Source organism: Mesoplodon bidens (genome assembly GCF_964165515.1).
Source record: "Mesoplodon bidens genome assembly, chromosome: X".
Lineage (NCBI taxonomy): Eukaryota > Metazoa > Chordata > Mammalia > Artiodactyla > Ziphiidae > Mesoplodon > Mesoplodon bidens.
In genome coordinates this window covers 615,164-640,791 of record NC_138163.1, presented here as the reverse complement: position 1 = coordinate 640,791, position 25,628 = coordinate 615,164, and the positions used below count along the sequence as shown (strand labels likewise).

The 25,628-nt window shown below is 51.7% G+C and overlaps 2 protein-coding genes across 2 annotated transcripts; one reads left to right on the top strand and one right to left on the bottom strand.

The window, feature by feature from the left end:
- Positions 1-5,903: 5,903 nt before the first annotated feature.
- Positions 5,904-16,789, top strand: LOC308608867 (long-wave-sensitive opsin 1-like; the record flags this gene model as incomplete). The annotated part of the gene is given in 7 exon segments (XM_081222190.1): positions 5,904-6,015; positions 8,962-9,167; positions 9,169-9,262; positions 11,413-11,581; positions 12,903-13,062; positions 14,237-14,476; positions 16,679-16,789. Coding segments are annotated over 7 exon segments (1,092 nt in total).
- A 414-nt stretch (positions 16,790-17,203) lies between these two features.
- On the bottom strand, positions 17,204-18,173 carry TEX28 (testis expressed 28; the record flags this gene model as incomplete). The annotated part of the gene is given in 3 exon segments (XM_081222180.1): positions 17,204-17,394; positions 17,397-17,565; positions 17,859-18,173. Coding segments are annotated over 3 exon segments (675 nt in total).
- Between the last annotated feature and the right edge of the window lie 7,455 nt (positions 18,174-25,628).

The following is a 25,628-nucleotide window of genomic DNA, read 5'->3' as shown; positions in this document are numbered from 1 at the left end:
TCCCATGTCCTCTAGCCGGTCCCCTCCCAGCGGAGCCTACCTCGGCTCAGCGTCCCATATCGCCGCACGTGCTGCAGTGTGGATCCCCCTCCCACGGGAGGTTCCTACAGACCAGATGGTGCCTCAGGTGTGCAGGGGCGGCTCCCAGAAACCCCAGGCGCTTAAGAAGTGACTGGCCCTGGCCCAATGCAGCTTCAAGCTCAAAGCCAAATGCGTGGTTGGCCTGTTTGGAGTGGACACCATTACTTGCGAAGGGGCAACACCGCTGTCATAGACCCAGACGTTCCCCTAACAGAGACTTCAGTGCCAACCGTTTAACAACTTCTTCGTGGTTTTTTTAGTCGCAGGGACCGATGGGGTACACTGTTGCCAAAGGTGACTTTTGCCATTTTAATTTTGTCGTGCAGGAACATACATTCACCATGGATGTGATGTCACTGACAGTGTCATGGGAAATATAAATATATTTTTAAATTGTATTTGCATCACACACTTAAACTCAATCATTTCTAGATGTACAGTTCAGTAGTGTTACACTTTGTGTAGCCAGGCTCCAGAAAGTTTTCATGAAGCAAAACTGAAACTCGGTCTCCATGAAACATTAACTCTACATCTCCCTTACCCCAGCCCCTGGCCCCTACCCCCCTACTTTCTCTGTCCTTTTGTAACTGGCTTTGGAGAATATCCCTCTTTGAAGGCTCTTTCTATTCCAAAATAGATAGTTTAATTACAGTGGAAATTCTGTACAGTTTAAGACTTGGCTCTGAACTGGATTATAACTATGGATCAAATTGGAAAGAAAACACATTTTTCCAAGTAAAAAGAAGAACAATAAAATTTAAAACACAAGGAAGAAGAAACAAAGAAAGAGAAAGCAACAAAAGCCCAACAGGTTTTTCTAGAGTAAAATTTCATAATGTTGAAAACGAACAAAACTCTGTTTCTTCTCAGTGGTGATCATATGGCAACCACAGCAAGCAGAATTGGGGGGCGGAGGCATGACAACTTTTAATCCATTCAAATTTCGGATATTTGCACCAAACGTTTTAAGCTATCACTTGTTAATTCTGATGTTGGGGCAGGAATAAAGACTTCTGGGGATGAGCTGCAAAGATGTGGGAATTACTGATGAAGATGATACAAAAAAGTCATAGTCCGGCCGAAAATCATCTGAAGCCTTGTGGGGAGGAGAAACAGAACAGAGGCAGTCCTTGCGGGCAGCTTTGAAGCTAGGGCTTCAATGTCTTCATAGATACAGAGCCCTTCAGATTTTCTATTTCTTCTCAGGCTCATTTGGTTACTTTGTGTTTCTCTAGGAGCTTGTCCATTCCATCCAAATTTTCACATTGATTTGAATCAAGTGATCAGCACGTCCTCTTTGGAATAACTTGGGTTGAGGTGCCGGCTCCTTCTCATTCCTCACATTGGACATTTATGCTTGAATTCCTGACACTCACACCTTCCCTCCACCAGCCACACCCCCATTGCCCTGACTTCTGGGCTGCAGACAACTCCATCCCTCTAGTTGCTCAGTTCCCAAGCTATCCCCCAATCCAAACCGTTGCCAGGCCTGGGGCCCCTCCCTGCTGGGAGACTTTAGGCTCTTTCACCTGGATGCCCAAGGGGCCTGCCACCCGATACCGATACCGCTGCTTCCTCGCTGGCCCCCACCACTCTCAGAACAGCAACCAGAAGGAGTTTGTTAGCATCTAAATCACACCGTGTCACTTTGCACTCAAAATCATAAAATGCTCTCCATTTCATTCACAGTGAAAGGTAATGCTGAAAACGGCCTCCGGACACACAGTCTCTGGCCCTCATCCCCTCTCTGACCTTCCCTTTCTTAGTCTCCACTGGCTCACTCGGCACAGCTCCCCTGGTCTCCTTACTGTTCCTCTAACATGCCAGGCACACTCCTGCCCCAGGGCCTTTGCACTACTTGATGGGCCCTCTCCTGGGATGCCCTCCTCAGTTCTCCGCATGGCTCCCTCCCTCCTTTGAGTCTTTGCTCATATGTCCCTTTCTCGGAGAGGCCCACCAGGCTGCCCTATGAAAATGGGCATCCATTCCCTCCCCGACCTCCACAACCCGTTCTCTTTCTCTCATTCTCCATCCTACTTATCACAGCTTATTTATTATGTCTAGTGTCCATGTTGTATTCTCCCCGCCCCCAGCTAGAATGGCAGCTGCAAGAAGGCAGGGTCTCCATCTGTTTGCTCACCTGGAGCCTGGAACACGGCCTGGCCACAGTAGGTGCTTTGCTGGGTCGCTAGGGAATGAATCGCTAGAACTTTTCAAGGATGACCTCATTCAAGCTTTACAGCAAGTAAGTGTTATCCCCATCTTCCCGACGAGGACACACACCCCAGAGATGGTGGCTGACTTGCTCAAGGTCACAGAGGGCGGCAGGGGCAGCACTTCAGGAGGCCCACAGCAGATGGATGGGGTGAAAGTGTGAGCCTAAGGTGAGTGTCTGCAGACTAGACTGAGGAGGATCTCTCAGCCAGTTTGGGGGATCAGCCACCTGGACGGGTGAGGAAAATCTGATGCTTGTCAATTCTGAGGTGAGCGATCGGGGACTTGGTGGGACCACCACAGAAACGGGGAAACAGCCCACCCCTTGTCTTTGGACTTCATATCTGTGGTGCCTGTTTATAGATCTCTGAGGAGCTTAAGCTGGGAGAACTTTCCCAACAGAAACCAAAAGGGAACTGGAGTCATATTTGACCACATAAAAATGAAAATTCAATGTATATAAATCTTTTCCAAACACAAAGTCAAAGGCAATGGATGATCCTTGAAAATACTGTGTTAAGTGAGATAAGCCAGACACAAGGGACGGATACTGTATGACTCCACTGGTATAAGCTGCTTAGAACCGTCAGATTCCTAGAGACAGAAACTAGGATGGGGGGGAATGGGCTGGGGGAGGGGGAGGGGGCTAGTGTCTAATGGGGACAGATTTTCCATTGGGGAAGATGAACACTTCTAGAGATGGATGGTGGGGATAGCTGCACACCAACCTGAACGTACTTAATGCCGCCCAGCTGGGTGCTGAAAAATGGTTAACCTGGTAAACTTGATGTTATGTATATTTTGTCACATTAAAAAAAAAGGTCAGGGCTTCCCTGGTGGCGCAGTGGTTGAGAGTCCGCCTGCCGGCCGATGCAGGGGACGCGGGTTCGTGCCCCGGTCCAGGAAAATCCCACATGCCGTGGAGCGGCTGGGCCCATGAGCCATGGCCGCTGAGCCTGCGTGTACAGAGCCTGTGCTCTGCAACGGGAGAGGCCACAGCAGTGAGAGGCCCGCGTACTGCAAAAAAGAAAAAAGGTCAAAGGCAAATGGCCAAAGGATTCCTTGCCCTGTAGCTGTAGCAGCCACCGGCTATTAAAGACAAAGCCCCTGGTCTAGGGGCCAGAGCCAAGAGCTGAATCAAGGTGACAGTCAGCTCCCAGGGCTCCTAATCAGCACCCCCATGTTGAGTAACTTCGGAGTAGTTCAATTAGACACAAGGCTGGCATCTCATCTTCCAGCCTGGCCAGGGCGCCCCAGCTGGGGCGAGGGCGGGTGACCCAGGGCCGAGTGGAGGGCCTGGCCTTTGCCCAGGGGGCCGTTTCCTGAAGCACGCTAGCCTCCGGGCTTGGCCCTTTCTCCCCCCTCCCCCATCCTATTTCTCCTCCCGCTCCTCACTCACATTTTGGCCCCACCCACTTTTCTTCATCTCCCTCTCGAGAGCCCCTCCCTTTTTCTCTACCCTTTGCCAGAGTTCGGGACCCCAGTGAGCTTTTGCTGGGCCTCGGGAAGCACACGTGTGCGCCCAGGTGCCAGGGGACTTTCCAGGGCAGTAATCTGCTTTTGGCTAAAACTGGACTTGATCTTCTGTTAACCCTAATCATCAATTAGCACCCCACTCTGCAGACGGTCCAGGGGAGGGTCCAGGACTCACTGCCATCGCCACCTCCTCCCACCTTTGCCCTGTCCCCTCGTTCCCCAGGGTCTTGGGGCAGCCCTGCCGGTGAGCTCAGTCATTGGTGCCATGATGGACAGGGGCAGGCTGGGCAAGCGGTGGGCCAGCTCCGGCTGGAGGCTTCACAAAGGGCTTCCAAAGGGCCCGCGGCAGCCCCGGGAGGGGGCGGTTAGGCAGGGGCAGGCAGGATGGGTCCTCTCCCTTTAGACAGAAGGTGAACCTGGCCTGAGAGGGAGGGGTCACCCCACTCAAGGCCACCTGGCCAGTCCATGGCAGTGCTGGGAAGAGGCAGGCCTGCAGCCAGTGCTCAGAAGGGACCAGGTTGAGCAGGTGACCTCAGAGGGACCCACCTCCGGCTCTCACATTCTCAGATGTGCTGATTCTTGGACTCTGGTGGTGGGGGGACAGGCAGAGCTCCTGGGGGTCCAGGAAGAGGGAAAAGCATGGCCTTGGAAGTCAGAAGAACCTAGGGTTGAGCTCTAGGCATCTGACCTTGTGACATCAAGTGCCATCAAACATGCTATGTTCGCATTGTGAGCCCCTCAAAACCCCTTTCAGTTCTTTTGGTTACATACCTAGAAGGAGAATTGCTGAATCACGTGGTAATTCTATTTTTCAATCTTTGGATTGCCAAACTGTTTTCCACAGTGGCTGCACCATCACCATCTAATTTTAGAATAGTTTCATCACCACCAAAGGCATCCCCATCCCTGTTAGCAGTCACTCTCCATCACCCCCCCCCACCCAGCCCCTGGCACCACCAAGCTGCTTTCTGTCTCTGTGGATTTATCTATTCTGGACATTTCATATAAAGGGAATCATACAGTATGAGGTCCTTGCACTTAGCATCACGTTTTCAAGATTCACTCATGTTGGAACATGTGTCAGAATTCCATTCCTTGTTATGGCTGAATAATATTCCATTGCATGGATAGACAACATTTTGTTTATCCATTCAGCTGTCGACTCACTTTTGGACTGTTTCTACCTTTTGACCTTTTGTGAATAATGCTGCTCTGAGCATTCCTATTCGCCTTCTTGTGTAGAAACATGCAAGGCTGCAGAATTGGGCAATTAGCAGGTAAGCAGTGCCAGCAGCCAGACCGCAGTGTGTCAAGAGGGACAGTGAAGGCAGCCTGCCTGGAACACTCTGTTGAGAGCTTTGCTTTTGAAGGCAGGTCTAGAGGGAGGCTGTAGTCACGGGCAGGCCAAGGAAAGGTTGTCAACTCAGGGGAGGGAGAGTTGAGGTGGGGTCTGAGGGCTTCTGGGCACCCTCAGCTGCTTCGGGAGGGCTGCTGGGAGGGCCTGGCTGAGCTCCCTGGTGACAGCACGAGCTGCAGCTCACGGGGAGCAAGGTGGTGGGGTGAGGGAGAAGCAAGATGCACGGCGGAGTCTCTCCCACCCCAGGCCTGTCCATCCCTTCCCAGGGAAGGAGCCCCACTGACTGGCACAACTTGCATCCATCTGGGCCCCTGAGGTGGTCTGACCCACAGGGAGGCTCCAGTTCCAGGCCTCGGCCCCACGAAGTCACTTGGGGAGCAGCCGCTGGGAAAGGTGGGTCTGGGCTTCGGGCTGAAAAGCCTGACACTTGTGCCTGCCCGGCCTGGGAGCAGACGCTGGACAGTAGACGGGAAGAGAGGACAGGGAAACAGCAGCGAGGGCCCACAGCAGCCTCCACAGCCACCCTGGCTCTGAGTCTGGCTCCCAGCAAATCCCTCTGAGCCGCCCTCGTGGGCTCACCTTAGGATCCAGGAGGCCCACGGGTGGGGAAGTAGGAGGTCTAAGTCCCAGGCCCAATTAAGAGATCAGATGGTGAAAGGTTTGGGAGCTTTTAAGGTGAGGAGGACTGGGCTGATCCCGCAGGCTGGTATAAAGCGCCGTGACCGCCGGGCAGCGCCAGGGCTGGCAGGCATCGGGGACAGGGCTTTCCAGAGCCATGGCCCAGCAGTGGGGCCCTCAAAGGTTTGCAGGTGGGCAGCCACAGACCAGCTTTGAGGACAGCACCCAGGGGAGCGTCTTCACCTACACCAACAGCAACTCCACCAGAGGTGAGCGAAGAGGTGCGAAGGCTGGGTCATGCTGGCTAGAACGGCCCTCCTGGGACACAGGCCCGAGTGGCCTTCTTAGCCTTTATGATAACATGAATGGGGGGTCCTCTCTGAATATAAAAGGACACCGTAATATCGAATACCCATTTTCAAACCACATGGGCTTCCCAGACCCTTTGAGAATTCCTGTCCCAGGAAAGTTCATGAACTCTTCCCGTGTGGCCCCAGACTGCTAGTGAGCGCTCATTACACTCATCCCTGAGCTTCCAGGGAGGGAACTGGGCCTGACTCATCTTTGCATCTCCCAAAGCCAAATGGAGACCACCAGCAGGAGTGAGAGGCTGGGTTGGCCCGGAGGAGGGTGAGTGACTTCGAGAGCCTAAGGGTAGAAGAGACTGTGGTGGCCATCTTGTCCAAGTTCATGCCCAGAGCCCATGGCCTCTGGCGGTACATGCTAGGGAAGAGGCTAGCTCGGCTCCCGGGGCAGCTGTTCTGCTCCGAGCTGTCCCACTAGAGAGGGCTTCAGCCCAAAAGAAAGCCGAAAACTCCATCGAGGCAGCCTGAGTTCTGCCCTGGACATGCCAGCCCATCAGAGACCTGAGGACACTGTAATGACCCTCTGCCCCTGGCCCCCCCGCCTAGGTCCCTTCTTCAAACCAAAGACCTTCAGTTCCTTTAAGAATGTCTCACTTGCTGCAGTTTCCAGAAGCCACACCAGCTCCTTGACAGCCAGAGCAGGACCAGCAACAGGGTTCCCAAACCGAATTGGTTGAGAACTGTGAAGTTCACCTTGACCTGACTGTTTGCACCCCAGAATGTCCTGGATGTAGACACAACAATGCTCTCCCTGGAGGCCCATGGGGCTTCATCGATGCACAAGATTCCCTATTGTAAAATTTTTTCAGAAGTTCAAGTGTCTACCAAAGTAGAGGGGAGAGTATAATGGCCCCCGGGTATCCATCACTTGTCTTATTTCATCTCTAACCCCCTCCACTAACCACTCCTGCCGATTTCTGGAAGCAGATGCAAGACATCACATCATTTCCTCTGTCAATCTTCGGTTCCTGTAAGAGGAAAGCACTCTTTAAAGACACAACCACAAGGTCATACTTTTAGAGGTTCCCCCTCAACCTCCTTGCAATTTATTTGTTGAAGAAAGCGAGTGTGTTGTCCCCAGACTCACCCACTTCAGACTTTGCTGATGGCTCCCCACACCCTTCTGCCACGCCTGTTTCCGTCAACTAGCTGTCGAGCTGAAGGTCTGCCGGGCAGCCAGGCAGATGTGTCAGGTGTTTGGGCAAGCCCGCTCCATTAGGAGGGTGTCCCTTTTTCCACAGTGTTGGCAGCTGCTGACACTCAATGCCAGGACCCATCAAACCACTGGGGATTTCGAAATGGTGACATTGGGATTCTTCTGACCCTGTCTTCATTTGTTAGCTTCACTACTTTGCTAAAGAGAAACAGGCTCTCACGTGCTATCGGGTTCCCCAGGGATACGGTGTGCGTGGGAAAGGCAGAAGAGATGCTTGAGTCTCCTATTTCGCCCAGTTCCAAATAGTGACTTGGTTCCCCAGTGGAGCCAGTTGGGTTTGACCTCTGCGTCTCCTTTCTCTCCCACTAAGAATCGCGTTCTTAAGGGCTGTGGGTAGAGTTGGAATTAGAATATCATTTCGTTGCTCATTTGCTTTATCTCAAACACACTCAAAATGGTCTCAGAATGATGACGCCAACACTATCGCCAACAACATGATTACCCAAAGCTTAACCTTTGGACAGGTGTTTTCATCCTTTGGGAACATGCCACTAGGCTCGAATGGGCAAACTAGCGTCTTCTTGAGACCCTCAGAGTAGCCCCTCTCTATGTGACCATGCCACCGAGTGCATATGCGGTCAGGTCCATTTGTTTTATTTTTGATTTTTCAGGGATTGCTTTTTAAAATTTAATGTTGTTTTATAATTATGGAATGAAATATTTACAAGGCTCCAAATTAAAATCTAGAAAACAAGGTATACTGGAAGAAATCTTGCTTCCTGCCAGCCCCCATACCCAATTCCCTCCCACCCTGTATTTCTCAGGAGACCCTTACCTGGGAGTTGACTGTGACACCCTTCTCGTGCTCATTTCTTCAAAAAATTAGACCTGAAACTTTCAGGAGAAGGGGGCAGGCCGGTGCGCCTGCTCTTGTTGCACTGCTGGAAGCCCCGTTTTTGCTTCCCACGCTTGGAGTGCTCCTGTCCCTTCCATGCCACACACGGCCATCGTCCCTGCCTGATTCAGACTTCATGGGCTGTCCAGGAAGGACGGTCAGGCTGCCTTGTTTTGAAACCGTCCCAGCCCCTCTCACTTGTCTGCAAGCCGGAGCATTCCACACAACTCCTAGTTCCAGATGCTTTTCTCACACTAACCCATTGGACTTTCTGGGTCAGATCTGCTGGCAATTTGGGGGGTTGCTGTTCTCGGGCCCATCAGCAACCCCAGTGCTTCCCCTCTGCTCCCTTTTGTGCAGAAACTGGCACCACACAGGTGTTAAGTAGTCAAAGGCCTGTTCCTTGGGGGCCTGTGGTATCTAGCGTGGTTGCAGATATTGTCGGTAGGTTTCTGGGAGCTCCCTGTGGGAGGGGCGAATGAGGCCCAGGCACAGAAGGGCTCAGGGGAGACGAGCAAGCCAGCCAACCACAGTCCAGGAGGCCGACGTGGCATATGGCGGGGCGCACATCCGACTTGTTAAGTTCAAGGATGCCCGTGCGGGCATCTAGCAGGCCATGGCCTCGAGCTTGAGAGACAGAATGGAGGGAAGGTTGTCTGCAGATGGGCAAAGCTAGAGGGGAAGACCAGTCGCAAAGGTGAGTGCGGCGGGCAGAAGGCAGGAGGGCTGAGGGGAGATTCTGATGGGGTGAGGGGGGCGGCACAGATGTAGCTGTGCACTCTGTGTCTCCTGCCTCCAGACGCCTTCGACGGCCCCAATTACCACATCGCTCCCAGATGGGTGTACCACCTCACCAGCGTCTGGATGGTCTTTGTGGTCATCGCGTCCATCTTCACGAATGGGCTCGTGCTGGCAGCCACCATGAAGTTCAAGAAGCTGCGCCACCCTCTGAACTGGATTCTGGTGAACTTGGCCATCGCTGACCTGGCAGAGACGATCATTGCCAGCAAGCACCATCAGCGTTGTGAACCAGATGTACGGCTACTTTGTGCTGGGCCACCCCTTGTGCATCATGGAGGGCTACACTGTCTCCTTGTGTGGTAAGCCAGCCGGGGCCTGGGCACAGGCCTGGCCACAGCCTCCCGTGCGTAAAGGAAACACTCATGTGGCAAAATCCATAGGTGTGCCTCTGGGGCGTGTTCGAGGCACATCTCTGAACGGGGACAGACAGATCCTCATAATCTCAGAACAGTGTGGGAGGGGAGGCCTCCGAGATATTGAAACTAGATCCTACCAGCCCCACTGCTAATATCTCCGTGGGTTGTGACCCTGTTCACGTCAACTTTGGCCAGAAGCACCTGCGCTCCCGGCTCCATGCTGTAAGGCATCTAGGATGCTGCACACAGGGTCCGAGGCCTGAGGGGCTCCCATCCAGACAGTGAGCACGTGGCATCACCAGTACCCTCAGAGGAGCGTGACTCGGAGGAGGAGGCGGTGAGGGAGCCGGATGTCGACTCAGCGGGACAGGAAGGGGCGCAGACAGCTGGGGTGGCTGGGTGGCCAGAGCGCGTGTGAGCAGATAGCGGGCGGCGATAGGCCCAGGACGGCAGGCTGAGGAGTGGGGAGGAGGGGACCCCATGGGGAGACCAGGAGGAAGCTGGCTGACGTTGGGGAGGCTGAACGAGGGAGCAAGGGTTGAGCCAGGCAGAGCAGGGTGTGGGTCTGCACTGGGTGCCAGTCAAGGCCAGGGTGGCGGGGCTTCCTTGCCAAGGGCCCATGAAGAAGAAGCACACCGGCAGGCCTGACAAGGCCAAGGACGTCTCAGAGGCCCTTGCACCACGTCCCCAGGACAGAACCAAGGGCTGTGGGGTTGTAGCTTGGCGTCCACCCGAGATGACAGGGAGCCCAAGGGCCACAGCACTCACCACGTGCAGCCTGTCTCCAGGCCCCCGGCCATCAAAGCAGCGAAGGCTTGCAGCTGCCTTCCCATTTTTCAAGTTTCCCAGGGCGACCTGGTCACAATGCCTGGGTCCTTAGCTCCCACGTCTAACTTGGGTTTGTCTTGCTGCCACCTGAAGTGATCTCCAATTCAGATTCTGAGGAGACGAATGACAGAAAGACACTAGTATTAGAGGGACAGGAGAGCGGGGACCTGGTCAATGACTTGAATTACTAGTGGTGTCAGCTCCACCAAGTTACTTTACCAGGGAAGGTTAGGCAGAGAAAGTCCATCCCAAGTTCCAACACTCCATGCACCTCGGTAGCTGGTGCCTGGCCCCCCTGGGTGGCTCCTCGCTTACGCCTGTCTTGCCTTTGTAACTGCTTGAGGTCCGCTCTCGGGTCACCAGTTTTGGGGCCACAGGCACCCTCAGCCCTCTGGGGAAGCCCATGGACCCCTTCTTAGAGGAACGTTGGCAAATGTGCACAATGAGATCCATAGGATTACAAAGGAAGCCAATGATACTGAAGTATAGTTATCCAAGTGTTAAACACTAGTGACATACTCCTTCATTAAAAGTATTAGTATTAACAGTATTTTTAGAAGTATTTGTGATGCCATTCTTTATTAAGGTATCAAATAACTGTATCTGGCCAGACAGCCACTGAAATGTCAAAGTAGTAATGAATATAGTCATATTGGGAAATGTCTGCCACTCCTGTAAAGTGACCAAGTCACAGGCACTGCTAATGCTACCACACTCGTAATGGAAGTAAAGAAGGCCAAGTGTCCAGTAGACCTTAGTGGAAACAAAGACATCATTTTCCCCACCCCAGTTCATGGTGCCCCGGATTCCATCCACAGACCGCTGCATGCTGGGTGGTGCTGAGAGGCCTGGGCTGAGGGGAGGCCTGCCCACCAGCAGGAGGGCACAGCTTACTGCACACGTCCTGTTTCCTTGCTCTGGGCTGGGACTGAAGTACCTCAGTGTGGCCTCAGGTGTGTACGTGGCTGTCAGGAGTTTCACTGACAGCATCGCAGGGAAGGCTGGTGGCCGAGTAAAAGAGAGATGGGAAGCGAGGTGGGCCATGAGGCCAAATCAGAGAAGGCAAGGGGAGGCGGGTGCAGACCCAATGGGGAAGGAGCCGGGAAAGCAGGGGTTAGAGAAAGAAACTGACCAAGAGACCCGCTGCTCCCCGGACCGGAAAACACTTTTTGGAGAATTAGGTTTTGCAGGTAGCTGGGGGGTGTCCTCTTGATCTTGAAAAGCGTTGACTCAAAGCCCTCCTCTGTCTGCTCCTCCCCCCGCAGGGATCACGGGTCTCTGGTCCTTGGCCATCATTTCCTGGGAGAGGTGGATGGTGGTGTGCAAGCCCTTTGGCAACGTGAGATTTGATGCCAAGTTGGCCATTGCGGGCATTGCCTTCTCCTGGATCTGGGCTGCTGTGTGGACAGCTCCACCCATCTTTGGTTGGAGCAGGTAAGGATGCCAGGGTGCCAGGAAGGCGATTAGTTTAGAGCGGAGCAGGGAGGGTCAAACTCGTGATTCCCTTTGTGACCTTGGGGCAAATCATTTCCTGTCCCTGGGCCTTTGTGGCTCCACGAGTAAAGGGAGGATGGACCTGACTCTCCCTGAGACCCCTTGGAGCGTGCACTGTCTGTGAATGCGTGAATCTGCCTGGCTGCAACGTGGAAACGGGCCCTGTGGTCTCCAAGCCTCTGGAAAGGGTCTGTTTCTCCCAAACAGGAGCAGCTCTGGAGAACACATAGAGAAACGCTGCCGGCTGAGGCCACAGGCACGTTTGGATTCCAGAGCCCTCTTGCCCACTCTGCCCCAGGCCTCTTTCTTGCACCTGCTGAGGGGCCCCCTTTCCGAGGCTCCTTGGGTGGTAGGTACACCTGGGCTGTTGGTTACCAGTGTCCTCTCCAGGTGGATCCTTTGGGGGAAGTCCCGAATTTCCAAGGAAACGGCTCAGGTGTTTGAGGGGGCTGGACGGGACAAGGCCGTTGCATTTGTATCTTCCACTGCAAGCCCGTGAACAAGTCCTTGTGGTGTCTGGAGAGGGTGTGGTCTTTCTTTGGGAAGCTTCCATCAGTGCGAGAAACACGTGCTCATTGAATCCTCTGGGGTTCACAGGTGTTAAGACAAGAGGGTGCCTCGCCTTCCCTTTGTAAAAAGGGGATGTGATTGGGGTTATGAAAATGTTGTGGAACCAGATAGTGGTGATGGATGCACAACACTGTGAATGTACCAAACCTCATAATTATGTTATGTGTATTTTACCTCAATAAACAAAGAAGGGAATATGAGACCAGAGATGGACAAGGATTTACTAAAATCCTTCTGCAGGGCTTCCTTTGGGGGTGATGAGAATGTTCTGGAACTAGACAGAGGTGGCAGTTGTACCATTGTGAATGTACTAAATGCCTCTGAATTGTTCACTTCAAAAATGGTTAATTCAGGCTTCCCTGGTGGCGCAGTGGTTGAGAGTCCGCCTGCCGATGCAGGGGACGCGGGTTCGTGCCCCGGTCCGGGAGGATCCCGCATGCCGCGGAGCGGCTGGGTCCGTGAGCCGTGGCTGCTGGGCCTGCGCGTCCGGATCCTGTGCTCCGCAACGGGAGGGGCCGTAGCGGTGGGAGGCCCGCGTACTGCAAAAAAAAAAAAAAGGTTAATTCATGTAATGTGCATTTCACCTCAATAAAAAAGCCCAACAACCTTACCCAAGTCAGTGGTGTGCTGGGGTGGGCAGGGGTTCGGGTCGCTGCCCACTTCAGGACGGGCTGCCGGCCCTTCTCCCCAGGTACTGGCCCCATGGCCTGAAGACATCGTGCGGCCCGGACGTGTTCAGCGCTCACCCTGGGGTGCAGTCTTACATGCTCGTGCTCATGGTCACCTGCTGCTTCACCCCGCTCAGCGTTATCGTGCTCTGCTACCTGCAAGTGTGGCTGGCCATCCGAGCGGTGAGCCCCACACCCTCCCAGCTTCACCCCTGCAGGCAGGATCGTGAACGCCAGGGAGGTCTAGGCTGGCACAGAGGACCGCCCAGTCCGCTCTCCAGCCCCAAAACCAGATATCTGGAATTGCCAGAATCTGCCAATGCCTTCGAGGTGGCAGGTGCAGCCCTGGCTCCCTCGGCCTCGCCCCTACAGGGTGGGAAGGGACTGCCCGCCTCCTCGTGGAGGGACCAAATAAGGGAACACAACTGCATTTCTTCCTGATCCCGGGGGGTGGAAAGCCAGCCTCTGCCATGGAGTGGATCACGACCGGCCAGATCCAAAGGCTAAATTTGCCAATCAAGGGGTGTTTTGAAAAGGCTGCTACCGGAGTGCTCGCGTCCCGTTCACATGCCATCTGCCCCCCAGACCTGTACTCCACCCTCCCCCCGGGAAGGTGATCCCCTGGTGTGGGAAATCAGAGCGAAGCAGGAGAATGAGATCAGGGTCCTGAACACCGTGCGTACGTTGTCCCTTTGTCAATCAGCTTACCTACAATCAGCTTGATCTGAAGGTGCCATCTGTCCCTGTTGGGCTCCTGCCTGGCACAGGGAATAAGAGGCCTCTGGGGCGGCACCTTTTCTCTATGAAGCTGCTTGTGCGCACAATCGGATCAGCATGTGCTTATGAGTGGAGGCCACGGGCTGGAGATAAGCTCTGCTGCCCTCACTGCCTTCAGTGTGTGACCTGTGCCACCTTCTCGCTCCCCTCACCCAGCCCTCAGCCACCCCTCACCCCCATTCAGCTGTCTGCCGCTGCCCCTGTGTCTTCTCCTGGCTGGCCCCTCAGACCTGACCGTGGGAGGGGACACTCTGGTAAGGGACCAGGTGAGGCTACACACAGCCTCCTTACCTCCTTCACAGACTCCTAACGGGAAACAAGCTAAGCCAAGAGCTCGGCGGGCGCAGCTCAGGGCTGTCTTAGCCAAGCCCAGCTGTGCCACCTCCAAGCCTGTAAGAGCTCCCACAAGGCTGGCCCCACTCGGGTGGCCCGGGTACTGCACAGCTGGGCCCATCTGCTTCTCCCCATTACCCTCCCTGACTAGCTACCCAAGCAGCAGCAACACGGAATCCCCTGGGGTACAGAGCCCTGAGGGGTTCTCCCACTAACTGTCCCCGGGGCGACTCTCTGTCTCCCCCAGGTGGCGAAGCAGCAGAAAGAATCCGAGTCCACCCAGAAGGCGGAGAAGGAGGTAACCCGCATGGTGATGGTGATGATCTTCGCGTACTGCCTCTGCTGGGGGCCCTACACATTCTTTGCATGCTTCGCCGCTGCCCACCCTGGCTATGCCTTCCACCCTCTGGTGGCCGCCCTGCCAGCCTACTTCGCCAAAAGTGCCACTATCTACAACCCCATTATCTATGTCTTTATGAACCGGCAGGTAAGTCACGCAGTTGACAGAGCAAACTGGAAATGGACCCTGGAAGAGCCCAGTGATGGCTCCCACCTGGAAGCGTGTCTGTGGGAAGGCTGACAATGACCTCCAGGACAATAACCAGGGGAGGCTCAGCATGCGACCCAGCCCCAGCCAGCCCTCCCTCTGGATCCCTTTATGATCTGGGCCTGAGGGTGGGCATTTCCTGCAGTGCACTGTGTGCTGTGTGCCCTTCCCCTCTGCTGGCCTTTGGGCGAGCCCGGAGCTCACACAGCCTAAGATTGCCAGATCGTGTCTATATGTCCCCTAGGCATGCCCTTCTTGACTTCATAGACACAACTCTTCTCTTGAACTTAACCTTTCCATCTTCAAACCGTAACAGTGACCAGGACACAAAGAGGCCCTTCTTGCCTGTGCTGATCTTTGGCTGTTGTGACTTTATGGGTTAGTTCAGGCACACATGCTGCGGTCCTGCTAGATAGCAGCCCACAAGTCCTAGGCCTCTTAGTAGGTTACAGGTGATTGAGGCTCATCATCTTCCAAGTGCAATTTGCCTTATTCGTCCTTGAATTCATCATATCCACTTCACTAAGGTGCAGCTGTGATGTGACTTGATGATGACCAGCAAGGCCTGTGGGTCAGAAATACCACTCCCTCAGGGGCGTGCCATCTCACCATGGTAACATTTAAGTATCAAGTAGGACCGGCACCCCAAAGGAGTCCCCGGGACTCCACTGTTGGCACCTCAACACCCAGAGCATAGCTCTACAGCTGACCACTCTTTCCTGTCTTTCACGTGGGTCTCTTTTTAGGTCTGGCTTTTGGTTGTGGAATCCTAGGCCATCTTGCCAAGTATTGTCTTTACTTGAGCCTTTCCATTCTCTCTTTCTGGAACTCCCCCTCCTCTACGGTCGTTTGCACTTCCAGCCTCTCCAGACTTCCGAATTTTGCTTTCACCCTTTCCACACTGTTATCCCTTCCTGTTGCATTCAGAGAGAATTTTCTGGAATTGAGCTCCACAAAGACATGGAATTTTGCTCTTTTTGGTTTGCTGCTGATGCCCCGAGGACACAGTCTAGTACAGAGTGGGCGCCCAGTATGTAGATTATATCTCCTATCATCATTGAGTTAAGAACAATGCTTTGAGAATACAAACCAGAGGCATTTGCTGTATATTTCGGGCCTCTTCTCGACTACATCCAGCTACTCCAACATCAAAACTCTTTAAAAAACCCATAATTGCTGAAATCAATAATGTAAGAATGGGGCTGGACAGCAGAACTGACTCAGCTGCAGAGCTGAATTCCTCAGCCTCATCTGCCAGCTCTTCAGCTGAGTCAATTCTGCTGTCCAGCCCAATGTTATTGATTTCAGCAATTATGTTTTTTTTTAAAAGAGTTTTGATGTTGGAGTAGCTGGATGTAGTTGAGAAGAGGCCTGAAATATACAGCAAATGCCTCTGCTTTGTATTCTCAAGGCATTGTTCTTAACTCAGTGACGACAGGAGATACAATCTGAGAAGTGAATACAGCCCACATGCCTTTAGGGGTGGAGTGGTAAAGAGCAGAGCCCTCCTGATGCCAGAAGACTCTCTTGGCTGAAGAGATGATCGTTCTGGTGGCAAGAAATCTGAGCTCAAGGTGTGGGCAGTGTTGGTTGTTTCTGAGGGAGAGTCTGTTCCAGGCCCCTCTCCTAGGTCCTGACAGGTACCCGTAACCTTTGGTGTTCCTTGGCTTGTAGACGAGTCTCCCCAATCTCTGCCTTTACCTCCCCTCTGTGTCTGATTCCAAATTCCCTTGTTTTCATGAGGACACCAGGCATTGGATCAGTGCCCACCCTACTCCAGCCTGACCTCAGGATAATATACATCTTAATCACATCTGCAGAGACTCTATTTCCAAAGAAGGTCACAGCCACAGGCTCCAGGGGTCAGGGCTTGAACATGTCTCTGGGGGAACACAACCGGGCCCACAATAGTCACCGTCAACTGCTAAATGAGATGACTTAGATAATCGAACACTCAGGAATAGACCATCCCCATGTGCAAGGAGTAACTGGAGGCTTCCTCCATTCTCCTCGTAGACTGTGAGTGTGTAAGCCATCAAGGTGACCCTGAATGAGCGCTTTGCTCAGGGTGCCCCAGCATTACATTTAGCCTAGCACGCTGGCCCTGCCTGCTCTGCTCAATAACACTTTCTGTCCTGCCAGTTTCGAAACTGCATCTTGCAGCTTTTTGGGAAGAAGGTGGGTGATAGCTCTGAACTCTCCAGCGTTTCCAAAACAGAGGCCTCATCTGTCTCTTCGGTGTCACCTGCCTGAGTCGTCTGTCTCCCACTGGAAAACGTAACCGGTCCCACCTTCCGGGGCTTTGGCCACCCCGCCCCTGCCCCTTTTCTCCATCCCTGTGAAATAAATGTAGTTTCTCTTTGCCGAAAGCAACCGAGTCATAGAGGCTGCCACTGCAGTTTTGGGGCACCCGAGCCTCTGAGCGCTGGGTCACTGGGTCGTGACAGAGCATGTGGGGGAAAGCGGGGCACAGCACCGTACTTTGGAGTTGCTCATCTTTTCTAAGCCTCATGTGTACAGACGGGATAGAAGGATCGCAAGAAAGGTGAGCTCGAGGTGGGCGGGCGTCCATGTACCTCTCATTGGGCTGCTGGTGATGGAACAAGAAAGGGAGAGCCAAGAAGCAGCTGTGTGGGGAGGCGGGAGGAGCTAGTGAAGCCAGGCCCTTTAAGTCCCCTCTGGTAGAGGCTTGGAATCCCCGGAACACAGTCTCCATCTGGAGGGGACCCAGGCCTGCCAGTCTGCGGCGGGAATGGCATGCTGCCTCTGCCAGGCCAGGGCGCCCAGCCCGACGAGCAGGAGCGCGGTGCCTGTGCACAGGCGCGAGTTCAGCAGAGCCACTGGGCAGGCGCACGCCCGGTCCTGGAGACCAGGACCCGGAGGACGGTGGCCAGCGGGAGCAGCAGGCTTGCCCGGCGGCACAGGAAGCCCTGGGGCCGGCTACGCACGCTCTCTGTCACCTCCAGTTGGGTCACCTGCTGCAGAGCCTCCAGCTTGGCTACACGGCTCTTGAACGTGTCCAGAACCTCCTGCAGGAGGAAGAGAGTGACGCTGTCACCCCGATCCGCTGTCACTCCAATCCCCTGCCACCCGGGGGTACTGGAGCCTCAGTGTGCGAGCTCCCAGAGCAGCTAGGCCGGAGCCGGAACCGGGGAAAGGGCAGCAGGAACGGGAACACGGGATGCTGTGGGGCACAGCTTGAGGATCTGCCTCTTCCCTCGGTTCAAGGGTGTCAGAGCGGATTCACTCATCTTCTGCTTCTCTCGTCCCCACGGCCTTCTCACTGGCCGCTTCTCACAAGGTCCCCCTGTGAGGTTCTCACCCATATCTCCTTGGCTGTCTCGTAGGACAGATAGGCCATTCTCTCCTCGGTGCAGGCCAGATTCTGTTTGAAGTGGTAAACCTTGTCCAGGTGCCCCTGTAGGTGCTCATTCACCTGTCCTTCCAGCTGCACTTGTCTTGGGAGCAAAAGAGAAAGTAACACTGCCTGAGCGCCCGGCCCCAAGGTTGTTCTGGGGCTGAGCGGTCCTCCCTCAGGACTAGACTTGGGTTCAGAATCCACCTTCCTCCTCCTCCTCCAGGGCTGCCTCAGAACACCCCAGGTGCATGTCAGCAACACACCCACACTGATATTCATGTATCTTTTATATATAGTCACTCTTTTGTAACGGCTTTACAAAAATAGCAATAAACTAGAAGTTGCACAAATCGAGATCTAAACTGTCCGTGTGTGCTGTTAAGTTCCATACATAGCCCCACACCAGTGTCTGGTATGCAGTAGTTCTTCCATAAAAGTCTGTTGATTATAGGGATGGAGCAGTCACAAAAGACCACATATTGTATGATTCCTTTTATAAGAAATGTCCAGAATAGGCCAATCCATAAAGACAGAAATAAATCTGTGGTTGCTGGGGGCTGGACGGGGTAGGAGGCGGGGATTTACTGCTAGCGGGGATGGAATTTCTTTTGGAAGCGATGACAGTGTTCTGGACTGACACTGCTCTGTGAATACATGAGAAACACTGAGCTTTACACCTTAAATGGCTGAATTGTATGGGATGTGAATTGTAGCTCAATAAAGCTGTTTAAAACAAAAACCAAAATTGGACTGTGGTAACAACTGCACAACTCAGTAAATTTACTAAAGATCATTGAAACAGTTAAAATGGTGCATTTTATGGCACATAAATTATATCTCAGTAGACCTGTTAAAAAAACACAGAGAGGGCTTCCCTGGTGGCGCAGTGGTTGAGAGTCCGCCTGCCGATGCAGGGGACACGGGTTCGTGCCCCTATCCCGGAGGATCCCACATGCCGCGGAGCGGCTGGGCCCGCGAGCCATGGCCGCGGAGCCTGTGTGTCCGGAGCCTGTGCTCCGCAACGGGAGAGGCCACAGCAGTGAGAGGCCTGCGTACAGCAAAAAAAAAAAAAAAAAAAAAAAAAAAAAAACACAGAGAAGGGCTTCCCTGGTGGCGCAGTGGTTGAGAGTCCGCCTGCTGATGCAGGGGACACGGGTTCATGCCCCGGTCTGGGAAGATCCCACATGCCGCGGAGCGGCTGGGCCCATGAGCCATGGCCGCTGGGCCTGCATGTCCGGAGCCTGTGCTCCACAATGGGAGAGGCCACAACAGTGAGAGGCCCGTCCACAATGGAAGAGGCCACAACAGTGAGAGGCCTGCGTACTGAAAAAAAAAAACACACAAATAAAACATCACTACCTGTTGTTTATGGCCACATATGTAAGTAGTAAAAGTCTAAAAACATGCCTGGAAGAGCTAAGTGCCTAGTGAGGATAGCTAGGTGGGCAGAAAGGGGGAAGGGGAATGTGAGAGTTTCAAGCAAATCATCTTTTAAACTTTTATTTCTTAAAAAAAATTTTGAAGCAAATATATTAAGACTTGAGAAAGCTGGGGGCGGTCATATAACCTTCATCATGTTCTTCTCTGTTTTCCCTGGGTTTGGAATATTTCCAAACAGCAGCTTCTAGCTCTTTAGGGAAGAGCCAAGGAAGGCCTGACCCGAGCCAGGGGTGGTGAGGCTGGAGAACGGCTGGGGCCCGGGGCCCTGTGGAGAAGCACAGGGACGGACAGGGAATGGGAGGTGAGCGGGTCAGCTAGGCTCTACTTCAAGGACTTGACTGGCACCACATGGAGATGCCCCCAGGCAGCTGAGAAGCTGAACACGCATTTGTTGAAGCCAATTAATCAGGAGCCAGTTCGTGATGGTATTTCAAGGACTATTCCATTAGTCTCTGCCTTGTTCCCTGTTGAGAAGAGATTGGTCTGACAATGTGGCCGAGGCTACCACCCACAAAGAGGCGGAGATGGTGGGGTGTCCACCCCGAAAGCAGATTCCCCATGGCTGTCCTTCCATTTACATGAAGGATGGAGCTGCAAGGACGTTCAAGATACCAACCATGTCCAAGTGTATATTCATGAATATATTCTTCACAAGTATGAAGTCAACACGTAGATTCTTCATTAATATATATTTATAAGAATGTATGACTATACTCTTTTCTAAAATTTTATTATTTTTTTAAAAATTGATTTATTATTTATTTGGCTGTGTCGGGGCTTAGTTGTGGCATGCGGGATCTTTGTTGTGGCACGCGGGCTTCTCTCTAGTTGTGGTGCGTGGGCTCCAGGGCTCCAGAGCACGTGGGCTCTGTAGTTTGCAGCACGCAGGCTCTCTAGTTGAGGCACACAAGCTCAGTAGTTGCGGCCCACGGGCTTAGTTGCTGCGCGGCATGTGGGATCTTAGTTTCCCGACCAGGGCTCGAACCCACATCCCCTGCATTGAAAGGCAGATTCTCAACCACTGGACCACCAGGGAAGTCCCATGACTATACTCTTAAACACATACTTGAAGGGATTCCTAACTAAGAAGATGTTAATTTATAAGGCTATTCCCTCCATCTCCTCTTCTCTCTGGCGCCCAGCCTCCTCGCCCCCTGCAAGGCAGCAGCAACGTCCTGGCTTGTGACACGGCTGACTCTCCTCTCTTGTCCCTCCCTTGGTCAAGGACTCCTCTCTGTCCATCTCCTACAGCCATGGAGGCAAATGCACCACTGTGGAAAATGCTCTTACAAAGACAAAATCATGGTCAGTCAACCAAAATGCCCCCCAAATCTTCCAAAGCGGTTAAGGCCACCCTCTCCAATACAAGTGGTCTCAAAGGTTATTGTTGTTGAAGAAGACTATATTCTTGTTCACATCTGAGGATGGGCTTTGACAAACTGAGCTAGAACCTAACAGCCTGAAACTTGGAGGAGAAGTCTGAGGTGGAGAAAGAGGTACGAGGGGTGAGGCAGCGTGGGTCAGATGGGGTAACATGGCAGGAACTGAGCAGTTCCTCCTGAGCACGTGTGCTACCACACGCATCCTTAGAAGATGGAACAGGCACGTGAAGATAGAGCAGAGGGAGGGGGGAGATGCTGCCCTTGAAGACTGGAGTGACAAGGCCACAGGCTAAGGAAGCCAGCAGCCCCTAGAAGCTGGAAGAGGCCAGGAACAGAATGTCCCCTAGAGTTTCCACAGGGATACAGTCCTGCTGACACACTTTGCCAAAGGAAAACTGATTTCAGACTGCTGAACTCCAGAACCATGACAGAATAAATTTCTGTTGTTCACAGCCACCAAGTTTGGGATACCTTGTTAGGACAGCCAGACGAAATCCCTCCAGTGTGCTACTGGCATCTAGTGTGTAGAGACCAGGGACACTGCTAAATATCCTGCAATGCACAGGACGGCCTCCTACAACAGAGAATCATCTGGTCAAAAATGTCAGTAGTGTAGAGGTTGAGAAAATCTGGGCTATGGTGACACTATCTGGAGTTTAGGGCCACCAAGTGACGCCTGAATTTAAGTGGCTAAAGTTTCAAAGACTGACCATACCAAGTGTTGGCAAGAGCGTGGAGCAACCAGAACTCTCACACACTCCTGGTGGGAACATAAAATGGTACAACCATGTTGGAAAACAGCTTCTTTAAAGGTTGACCAGGGCTTCCCTTGTGGCGCAGTGGTTGAGAGTCCGCCTGCAGATGCAGGGGACACGGGTTTGTGCCCCGGTCCGGGAGGATCCCACATGCTGAGGAACAACTAAGCCCATCCACCACAACTACTGAGCCTGCACGCCACAACTACTGAGCCTGTGTGCCGGAACTACTGAAGCCCGCGTGCCTAGAGCCTGTGCTACGCAATAAGAGAAGCCACCACAGTGAGAAGCCCACGCACCACAATGAAGAGTAGAACCTGCTTGCCACAACTAGAGAAAGCCCACGTGTAGCAAATGAAGACCCAACACACCCAAAAATAAATAAATAAAATTTTAAAAATTAAAAAAATGTTGACCATACGTCTACCCTATTATCCAGCAATTCCACATATGAAAGCATATGTTTACAAAAAGACGTGTAGAACAATGTTCATAGCATCTCTATTCATAACAGCCCCAACTGGCAGCAGATGAATGGGTAATGCACTGCATTCACACCACAGAGCACTGCTGAGCAAGAAGGAATGAATTGTTCCTGTGTGCAATGTGGATGAATCTCAAAATCATTACACTGGGTTAAAGAAGTAAGACACAAAGGCCTATATAATATATGCTTCCATTTACATGAAATGTCCCAGTATAGACAAATCCAGAGAGACAGAAAACAGATTGGTGGTTACCAGGGGCTGAGGGAAGGCGAAAGGGGAGTGGCAGGGTCTCCTTCTAGAGTGATGAAAATGTTCTGGAACTAGATAGGGTGGTGGTTGCACAACACTGTGAATGCACTAAATGCCACTGTAGACTTTAAAATGAATAATTTTATGTTCTGTGAATTTTGTCTCAATTGAAAAATTAAAAAGCCCTCTTGAAAGCCAACAGATATAACGTGTAAGAAGTGTCACAGAACTTTTCATTTTGAAACCTCAGTTTGTGACACACCAGAGGAGACATGACAATTGCAGGGACCTGGGTAGTGACCACACACTTGTGGACACTGGGTGACACTTCATTGAGCTGAAACTCTGTTTCCCTGTCTGTAAAGTGGGCATTGAACACTACAGGTGATCAATGCTACACGCTCCCTGTTGTCACTGTTACTACATTAAGTCTTCTTCAGCCCATTCTCCATTTCTCCTGGTAAATCTGAGTCGTACAGACCTGCTCTTTTGTTTGTAATGTATATTAATCAGGGTAGGCTAACTGCTGTAGCCAACGACCAGAAAATGTCTGTGGCTGAAGACGATGAAAGCTTATTTCACACTCCCACCACAGTCAGTCCAATGCTGCTGGTGGTGGTGATGTGTGAGGAGGGTGGTGGCTTAGAAGTGCACGCTTGCAGAATTCATGCAGAGTCTTGTAGGGAAGTAGGTCTCTCTGCTCCCCTGCACGGCTGGCAGCTGCTGATTTGCTACAGGTTAAGAACTTACTAGAGCACAACAGTCCCATTGGCCTGGGCAGTATAGAAAAGTATGAGAATATTCATAACAGCCATCGAGCCCTGGTCTTACTTTATATAAATCTGTCCTTGGAAATCTTATTTGGACAAAGGGGCTTTTAGGAATCCCAAGATTTCCAATTTGATTGTAGTGTCCTATGAAAATCACCTCCACAGGTCCTGAAGAGATTGGAAAGGAAGGGCAGGGGCTGCAGAAAAGGCCACAAATGAGGAGGAATTTCACAGTGAATGGACTGCTCCAGCTCCCGAGGTTACTGCTCCTCAACCTGAGGCCACAGACGGTGCTAAAGGTGCTCAGGAGCCCCCGGTGCCTATCCTGCCACTCCCTGCTGAGGACCAACTGGGCCTCAGGCCTCTGCTGGAGTCAGGGCTGCAGCTCCCACTGCTCAGGGCTCTGAAAGAATTCACGTTGACCAGAGTGTAGACAGCAGAAGCAAGAACTACTACAATCCTGCAGCCTGTGGAACAAAAACCACATTCACAGAAAGATAGACAAGATGAAAAGGCAGAGGACTATGTACCAGATGAAGGAACAAGATAAAACCACAGAAAAACAACTAAATGAAGTGGAGATAGGAAACCTTCCAGAAAAAGAATTCAGAATAATGATAGTGAAAATGATCCAGGACCTTGGAAAAAGAATGGAGGCAAAGATTGAGAAGATGCAAGAAATGCTTAACAAAGACCTAGAAGAATTAAAGAACAAACACACAGAGATGAACAATACAATAACTGAAATGAAAACTACACTAGAAGGAATAAATAGCAGAATAACTGAGGCAGAAGAATGGATAAGTGACCTAGAAGACAGAATGGTGGAATTCACTGCTGCAGAACAGAATAAAGAAAAAAGAATGAAAAGAAATGAAGACAGCCTAAGAGACCTCTGGGACAACATTAAACGCAACAACATTCGCATTATAGGGGTCCCAGAAGGAGGAGAGAGAGAGAAAGGACCCGAGAAAATACTTGAAGAGATTATAGTCAAAAACTTCCCTAACATGGGAAAAGAAATAGCCACGCAACTCCAGGAAGTGCAGAGAGTCCCGTGCAGGATAAACCCAAGGAGAAACACGCCGAGACACACAGTAATCAAATTGGCAAAAATTAAAGACAAAGAAAAATTGTTGAAAGCAGCAAGGGAAAAACGACAAATAACATACAAGGGAACTCCCATAAGGTTAACAGCTGATTTCTCAGCAGAAACTCTACAAGCCAGAAGGGAGTGCCACAACATATTTAAAGTGATGAAAGGGAAGAATCTACAACCAAGACTACTCTACCCAGCAAGGATCTCATTCAGATTCGAAGGAGAAATCAAAAGCTTTTCAGGCAAGCAAAAGCTAAGAGAATTCAGCGCCACCAAACCAGCTCTACAACGAAGGCTAAAGGAACTTCTCTAAGCGGAAAACACAAGAGAAGAAAAGGACCTACAAAAACAAACCCAAAACAATTAAGAAAATGGTAATAGGAACATACGTATCGATAATTACCTTAAACGTGAATGGATTAAATGCTCCAACCAAAAGACACAGGCTCGCTGAATGGATACAAAAACAAGACCCATATATATGCTGTCCACAAGAGAAAAGAGTCAGGACATAAAATCAGTGAGCTAACAGTCCGTTTAGAGATGCTAGAAGAAGAAGAGCAAAGGAAACATAAAATGAAGTAATAAGAGAGCTAAGAGAGGAAATCAGTGATAGAAAGCAAATTATGGACACGCTGAACAAAGCCATGCTCTTTTTTCAAAAGAGCAAGAAAACTGAGAAAGTGCTAGAACGATGAATCAAGGAAAAATAGAAAGAATGCTAATCACCAATATCAGGAATGAAAGAGGGCCAACATTACGGATCAGATGTACATTAAAAAAGAGGATATAGGGATATTATGGACATGTTTATGCTAAAAAATTGGAAGACTTGAAAAATTCCTTGGGAAAAAGGCAGCTTCCTCAAACCGAGGCCAGAAATGTAGAAAAGGTGACGAGCCTTCTATTTATCTTTTTAAAAAATTATTTTATTTTATTTTATTATTGTTTCTTGAGTTGTACACAGCAAGTGCTCTTTTGTTATTATTTTTTAAATTTATTTTTACTTTTGGCTGCGTTGGGTCTTCGTTACTGCGCGCGGGCTTTCCCTAGGTGCGGCGAGCGGGGGCTACTCTTCGTTGCAGTGTGCGGGCCTCTCATTACGGTGGCTTCTCTTGTTGTGGAGCACGGGCTCCAGGCATGTGGGCTTCAGTGGTTGTGTCATGTGGGCTCAGTAGTTGTGGTTCGTGGGCTCTAGAGCGCTAGATCAGTGGTTGCAGCATGCAGCGTTAGTTGCTCTGCGGCTTGTGGGATCTTACCGGACCAGGGATCGAACCTGTGTCCCCTGCACTGGCAGGAGGATTCTTAACCACTGCGCCACCAGGGAAGTCCCTAGCCTTCTATCTTGTAAATAAATTTAATTTATAAAAAAAGTTTCCTAAAGTCAAACAAACCAAACAGAGCAGGTTGGTGCTCCAGGTGGCTGCTGTGAGGGGCACTAGGGTGGGCTGTGTGGCACAAACATGATTCTCTCCTCTTTGCACCCACAGGCCGATTCCCACACTTCAACAGCCTGTTTGATTGCTTCCCCCCACCCTCAGGTCCTCGAAG